The sequence below is a fragment of the Anarrhichthys ocellatus genome, unplaced genomic scaffold (genome assembly GCF_004355925.1).
Source record: "Anarrhichthys ocellatus isolate YVR2014 unplaced genomic scaffold, GSC_Weel_1.0 scaffold35, whole genome shotgun sequence".
NCBI lineage: Eukaryota > Metazoa > Chordata > Actinopteri > Perciformes > Anarhichadidae > Anarrhichthys > Anarrhichthys ocellatus.
The window spans coordinates 485,555-493,411 of NW_022280065.1; the positions used below are offsets into that span (position 1 = coordinate 485,555).

The 7,857-nt window shown below is 40.0% G+C and overlaps 1 protein-coding gene across 2 annotated transcripts; it reads left to right on the forward strand.

The window, feature by feature from the left end:
* Positions 1 to 205: 205 nt before the first annotated feature.
* On the forward strand, positions 206 to 7,830 carry anxa14 (annexin A14). 2 transcript variants are annotated; one of them, XM_031866536.1, is made up of 13 exons: positions 206 to 295; positions 624 to 676; positions 988 to 1,084; positions 1,223 to 1,311; positions 3,975 to 4,088; positions 4,185 to 4,275; positions 4,383 to 4,462; positions 4,633 to 4,671; positions 5,007 to 5,097; positions 5,213 to 5,308; positions 5,390 to 5,445; positions 6,589 to 6,696; positions 6,864 to 7,830. In XM_031866536.1, the coding sequence occupies exons 2-13, from the start codon at positions 650 to 652 to the stop codon at positions 6,921 to 6,923; spliced, it is 948 nt and encodes a 315-aa protein (XP_031722396.1). In that variant the 5' UTR covers positions 206 to 295; positions 624 to 649; the 3' UTR covers positions 6,924 to 7,830. The 2 variants fall into 2 exon arrangements, with proteins under 2 accessions (XP_031722396.1, XP_031722395.1); XM_031866535.1 differs by having other exon boundaries at positions 230 to 676.
* Positions 7,831 to 7,857: the final 27 nt, after the last annotated feature.

Below are 7,857 nucleotides of genomic sequence, written 5' to 3' on the forward strand. Positions count from 1 at the left end.
AACGAAGGCGACCTGTAAACAAACCTGCATGTCTGGATTCCCTCCCTGCGAGGAATGTCAGTATTTTACAACTGGGGTTGTCACAGTAATTCTACCGACCAATGGTGCTGGCAAAGCCGTGAGGGTGCTCGGCGCCGATTGGTCAGCTGACTGATCCACAGTCAGGTGGGTGATCTGCAGAAGGTGTGGCACAGTAAGGGTGGGACTGAGATACAGGGCTGATTCCAGGAGGTTGTGAAAAGAAATCTCCTCTGCCTCCACACCTTCCTGCAGCTGCCACAGCGTTCTGTTACAGGTAGGAAAAATAAGCATTCTTTAAAGGTACTGTGAGAAAATGTTCGTGTGTGATTTTGTCATGTGTTTGTTGGCATGTTGGGCTTCTTAGTCTCTCATGGATAATACTTAAAGTCTTATAATTCTTTTGTTGAGATACATACAAGTCATGAATAAACTGTGATCAAGTGATTGATTGAACAACAATTGAAATTCAGATCAGGTTTGCTTCAATTTTCCCTATACTATTGATTGACACTATCAAATGGTGTCGTTTCAACTATACTGTGCCCTCGTTCCTGTGTGTGTGCTATCTGTTTACTCTATATTTCTGCATGTGTGTGGACCAGTAATCTCTTGCAGTTCAGACAAAGCCATGGACCCTGAGTACTTCCAATCACATGTAAGTAGACCGTTCCGTCTTCCCTCTGCCGTCGCTTTGTGACTCAGTTACTAAGACACCACAGTCTCAGATAAAGTAATCTGGTGTCTTGTGTTCTCTGATTAACCGCATTCCTTCTAACGTTATCAGCAAAAGTCACTATGTGCGTGGTGGAATGTGATGTTTAAGACTTAGCAGCACAATACTGTGTTAATAGTTCAGCACTTATGTTGTCGAACTACTTCTCCAAGCCACTACTACTTCCTCTTCTTCTTTTTTGATTTCGGAGATGTTTGTTTCCCCCTCTCTTACTCTCCCTATTCATCATGTAGATCATGTGTTGGGGAACCCTTGGAACGGTGCGACCCTTCCCTAATTTCCGCCCTGACGAGGATGCCATGGAGATCCAGGCAGCGCTGGAGAAGAAAGGTACTTCTGCTGATAAAACTGGTTTTAGAAAGCGGTGTTGTCGACCATCAATGTTGCATGAAGCTGTACACAGTCCTACTGTTTCATCCCTCTCCCCATGATTAAACGTAGTTTCCTAACATTGTGTACCTGGCTCAGATGTGGTGACTCTGGTTAGAATCCTAACCAATCGGACCAACGCTCAGAGACAAGCGATCGCCGAGACCTTCGAAGAAATTACACAAAAGGTCAGGACACGCAGCACTTCTTACCGAATCTGACAAGATGAAAACGGTTCTATAAGAAGCATATAGAAACTAAAACATGGTATTCAGAGTAACAGTTTAAAATGTAGAATATTCCTCACAAGAATCCAGGTCATGCAATACAACAGAGTGTTGAGTTGCAACGACGATACTGTGTGTTGCAAATGTGTGTGTTTGTTCATCTGTAACCTCCGAGTGTTTGCTGCACAAACATTATCTAGACAGGTTTCTAAAGGTTTAGGACACACCTTTGTTTAGAGAGGGAGCGGTATACGCTAAAGTAATATCACAGAGCATGAATATGATGCTGTAGATACATAAACTGTTTCTTTTACACAATGAGGTGATAGCATCTAGCAGATACTACCACACCGATACTTTGTGGTCAAACCGGCAGGAATCTCCTTTGAGTTGCATAGTAACAGCCTATCAGAGTATCTTAGGGAAGTCCAACACAGAACTGGTATTGTTATTTAAATTGTCATGAAGCACACTCTTACGAGTCCATAGAGTGGTGAGGTAATGAGTCCTAAAACCTGAAAATCAGTCAGCATCTTTTCACTTCCAGTTCCCTCGCCTTGATGTCAGTGGGTTTTTTGGTGATACGTCTGAAATAAGGTCTGTGGTTAACACAAGCTTAAGGGATTTGAACATTTTGTTCTACGATATAACGTATGCCAGTAAATACCCCTCTTGTTACATTTTAAGCTTTTACATGTCTTAGTACAGGCGGTTGCTACCAAGCGGCTCAATAATACTGCTAAAGGACAAGAATAAACAGAATGAAACATATTCAAATACAGCAAGGCGTCCAGTGGTGGAATGTAACTAGGCTACATTTACTCAAGTACTGTACTTAAGTCCAATTTTGAGGTACTTGCTTTACTTGCATAATTCCATTTTATGCTACTTTATACTTTTAAGTCACTAAATGATGGAGACCAATATTGTACTTTTCACTACCACTACATTTATTTGTCATTATTTATTGGCTACTTTGCAGATTTGGATTTGTAATATTAAAATATAAATCAACACATACATTATGAAGTATTATCATTATCAAGAATGGATTAAGCCAGTATTTTTCAACCTGTTCTGAGCCACAGCACATTTTTTACATTAAAAAGATCCCGCGGCACACCAACAACCAAAAACGTTACAAAATGACACCTTTTAGCATAATACAGCATATATGCAGGGGTGTCAAACTCAATCACAGAGAGGGCCAAATTAAGAAATTGTGACTATGTTGAGGGCCAAATAGAGTCACCATTTAATAAACAGTAGAGAAGGGATATTGCACAAAGTGCAAAAAGAATACAGGTAGGCTACATTATTTTATGCATACAGAGCCAGATGTTTGGCATCTTTTCTTGGCTGCCAGTTCATTAATATCTGGGGTTAAGTTCTGTGCTGTGGAAACCCTCAAGATGGACTGAAGGTGTGCATCAGTGAGACGACTCCTGTGTGGGTTTTTGTTCATCTTCATCACAGAGAACAGCTGCTCACAGGTACACAGGTATGTGCTCCCAAACATGCAGAGCGTTTGAGCAGCATGTAGGCGGAGTTTAGGCATCATTTCGGGGGTGAAGCTTGGAAGCTGTGCAGCGCCCTCAGAGTCACACTTTACCTTGAGTGTCATTACACTGGAGGTCTATCAGCTCCACAGGTGCTCTTTCCACGTCAACTGCAAACGGATTGCTGAGCATTTCAGATTTAAATTTCTGAGCTGCAAAGTCGGTAAATCGCCGATTGAACTCCGTGCCAAGTGCGCCCAGTTTATCAGCAAAATGCGCAGTCGGGAACACAGCGGTGGAGACTTTTACACATGTCTGTGATCACACATGTCTGTGATCATACATGTCTGTGATCATATGTCCCCGTCCCTGAAGCTGCAGGTTTAGCGCAGTGAGATGCTTCGTTATGTTGCACATAAAGCCAGCTCACATCGCCACTTTTCGTCCCGGAGCTCTGTGGTGTGGCGGGCCAGTTATGATAAACATTATGGTATTTTCAGGCGGGCCGTTGTACCGAGGGCCGGATTTAATGACAAGTCTCTCAATGTGTTGATGCTTACTAGGCTTTTCATCTGGGTTATTTTGTCCAGGGCCCAGTTCAGAGTCAGCATTTTTACTTTTCAAATATTTCTCCGCAACCTCTCCCGCGCGTCATTTCATTCGATTATCTTAAATGAACACGGTCATTACTGCGCTACCTACTGCCACCCACTGGCATGGAAGAGTATTTATTACTATAGCCAGACACTATAGTGCAGCTCAGACGCTCAACAATGGCAACGTATTTCCAACAACTAAATAATGTTTTTTTGGACTCATTAAGTGAAATTGGACATTTTCCCACGGCACACCTGACGATATCTCACGGCACACTGGTGTGCCGCGGCACAGCGGTTGAAATTCACTGGATTAAGCTACCTGGTGAAAAAAAAAATAGCATGTGTACACATTAATGCATAAGTACTTAAACTTTCAGTTTATTTTGATACTCATACACATGAGAATGAGAAAGAATCTTGAATGCAGGACTTTCACTTTCCTTTCTTTTTTTAAAAAGGCCTTCAGTAATAGTTGCTGTTTGATGGCGAGTCAGCAGAGAGTTTATTGTCTATTCTGACTTGGCAGGACCTGGCAGCTGGTGTGAAGAAAGCTGTGGGTGGAGAACTAGAGCTTCTGCTGCTGGAGCTGCTGATGCCTTCTCTGCAGTATGAGGTTTATCGCCTGCAACAGGCCATGGTGGTGAGTGGGTGTTTGTGTACATATTTTGGGTGGCTTTTGCCTTGGCTGTCTGTCCATCCCAGGATATATATATATACAGTATGCGTGTGTCTGCAGGGTTTCGGCACAGATGAGGAAACACTGCTGGAGATCCTGTGTACACAATCTGAAGCGAAGCTTCGAGAAATCAGCGCTATGTACAAACAATGTAAATCACAGAACTTTTCTAATCTTTCTCCCATGTGTTTTATTTTGGCGGGGTTGATTGTTGTTGAACATTTAAAACCCACTAATCCATATAATCCTTTGTTTCAGTGTTCAAGAAGGACCTGGACAAGGAACTGAAAGGAGAAACCAGCGGAGACTTTTCTAAACTTCTTTTGGCTTTGTTGAATGTAATTTATATATTTATTTGCTTTATTGTCACCTTTAACCTCAGAAGTACAGCTAGAGACCTTAATACTGTCAGTAATTAGTAATCAATCAGCTTCAAACATTTGACATTATGTAAACAATGTATCTTGGATATGAAATAGCAATTAAAGGTGTTTTCTCCCTCCGACAGAAAGAAGCTGTTGCTAGTGGAGTTCAAAGAGATATTGAGGTAATATTTTCCATGATACTTTTCAGCTTTTAGTATTATATTTTAATTTGATAAAGTAGATGCAATGCAACATTTTAACACTGCACTGATATGGTAGTTAAGACTCATTAACATGCATCACACCTGTGATACACCTGGGAATAAGGGGCATTGTTGCACGGGGAAATCTGTCATCTTAAATGAATCTGCCAGAGCATCACTCATTTTATGAAAAACAGGCAAACCACTGTTTGACTACTACTGTACTAGAGAAAAAGTCATTTCCTCCTGGTTGTAAGCCAGACTAAGTCTGAGGTTTCCCCTCTTTTTGATTGTGTTTTATTGTTGTCATCCAGTCTCTCTCTGCTTCGCTGAATGGGAAGAAAGGTGAAGCGGGACTGTGGATTGACATACTGACCTCTAGAGACTCAGACCATCTTAACAAAGGTGAGGCTGCGATACATTGTTCTGACATATAACAGTTCTTGCACATAATGTTTCTGTGCGTTAGAAAGTCTTCACTGTTATGAAATATGAATACCTTGGTTCCCCTCGTTGACAGTGCTGGATGCACTGGAGCTGCAGAGAGGACAGACGGTGGATCAGGCTCTGGAGAAAAAGTTCTCGGGGGAAATTCGAATGGGTTTGAAGGTTTTAGGTAAATATTGTTTGAGATACTGTGTGGGTTATGTCCATGTTGATCAGTCACTAATGTTTCTTGATATCTGTGCCATGACAGTACAATGCATCCAAAACCCTTACGTCTACCTCGCCAAAAGACTAGTTAACACGAAGGTAAGATGCTGACAAAATCCACTGTCCCTTTTATTCTGATTATGTAAGATCAGATGATCAAACTATACTGTGACTGTTTGAGGGATGGATGAAGTGATTGATCATCGCATTTATCCGTTCAAAGACTCTGGATCAAGTTTAAATATGTCTCATTCACACACCACTTAATGATTTAATCAAGTAATTATTAAGGAAATGGTCTTTGTTTTTAATCTTGTCTATGATATTCTTTTTCTACTTCAGTCATAAACAATATTCATAAAAATAAATGAACTTTTATTGTTATTTTTATTGTTGTCTCGCATGTGCTATGTATAATAATAGTAACAGTATCGTTTGTTTCCAATCCCTTTTAATCCCTTTAAATTTGAACGTCTCAAAATTCCTTCCTGTAATTGTGCCGTGTAGATACATTTGCCTCTTGCCTCTAGACTAGAGAAAAGAATATACAAAGATGAGTGGTTAAACCATGGCAGCAGGATGCATTCGCATGTTTTTTCTCAATGAACGAGATACCTCAGCATTCCAAGATGTCACACACCTGTTTAGTTTAATCCAGCATTCACATCCCAATGAATGTGTAACTGGGGCGCAACTGCCAGATTGTCTATTGAGTAACCACGAGCCGGCCAGAATGCATTTCAGATGCATCATCTTATGTCCGTGAGTCATTCCATATCAGTTCAACTGATCCTGGAGAAACACCGCAGCGTCCAGCAGATCAGAATGGGCTTTATGTCGACACACCTGCAGAATCCTCAGGTGCTTGCACAAAGTTAACAAAATAATAGCAATGCCATCTATACTACTTACAGACACGAGTGTGTAACAATGCCTCAGACGCACACCAAAATTAAACTGAATCAAACTAAACAGGCTTCCTTTATATCAAGCTCTCAAGTAAATGAAAACTTCTGTATCTCACTAATTCAGAAAAACAGGGTAGAATTTAGTTTTTTACATAAAACTTTCTCCGAATTTTGAGGTAATAATCTTGTTAATTCAGACAAACAGGGCATGTTTGTCTTTCTCAAGTGAATGCATAACCAGTATGTAATGTAATTGACATTCTATACATGGGAAATCATCAAGCGTCCGAGATTTTTAAAAGAAATTCACTCAGAAAACTTTTCACTCTTTCAGACCCCGATACTGCAGGGGATTATGGTTTCTCACGCGGAGGAAGATCTGCTGTGTATCCGAGCTGCCTACCTCAAATTAACAGGCACTTCTCTCTACACCGCGCTACAGGTGCGTCCCACACATAAAACTGTATTAATTATGCCTTTAAATACTTGCATAAGTGTTTGTGTGTACTGTTCAGATAATGCATTTTCTTTCCAAATAAAATATTTCTTATTCTTTTAAGGGGAAAGTATAGGCATGTTTTACATGTGAACTTAATTTCTTTCCAACAGAAAAAATACAAAGGAGGTCATCTACAGGCTCTGCTGGCCATCTGTCGATCTGAAGATTAAACAAAAGTTATACACATTTGGAGTAGCTGCATATCTATATAGTTTTGTTTTTTTCCTTGAATCAGTCTGTTGTAATAGAAACATTAACTTTATGTTCTACTTTTCATATTTTATGGAATCTCATTTGATTACATGCTTTGTTTAGGCTTCTTTTATTGAATTATACAAATATATGCACCTAAATGTAAATAAACAAGTGATGTGGTTATTTGTTTTTATTACTTTATACATCTGCTGCACAGTTCTTCTTCATCATGATGTTGTATCTACACAAAGCTTTTTTTCCAAATGGTACTTATAAACAAAGAGTGATGGTAACCAGCTTTACAATATTGCTTGTCTTTTTTATTAATGTGATCATTTTTGATATAATGTCAATATATTCATATATTTGTACATTCAGACAGTATAGCAATCACAGTTGTGTCATCACTGACTTGGTCTAACATAAAGCGCTTGCAGCCTTTAGACTGAATGGGTTGCTCTGGTGAGCTCCGAAACACATACAGTATATATCAGGAGCCTCTGTCATCACATCTCTTTCTCAATAACGACTTATTCCTAATTCCACATAGACTTTAGATCATCACATCACATGTTGCTGTTAACCTGATTTAACAAAAACCTTAAGTTCATTAATAAACACAGTAATTTAGGAACAATCTGGAAATGTTGTACATGCTGCATTGTACATAGATTTTATTAAATCTTTCAGTATTTTCTGGATCTATTCAGTCCAACTCAAACCTCATTTAAACACAGAAATATTGTTTTGCAGCTCAGGAGCAGAGCATGTAGAGCAACAACGGCACAACAGAAAACAGCAGAGAAGCTTTGATTTCTGAGCCATTGTCTGTGGGGGTAGGAACACTTGCATGAGTGGTTGTGGCAGCAGTTGAAGACGTAGTTGGGGGAGTGGTTGTTGCCGTGGTCG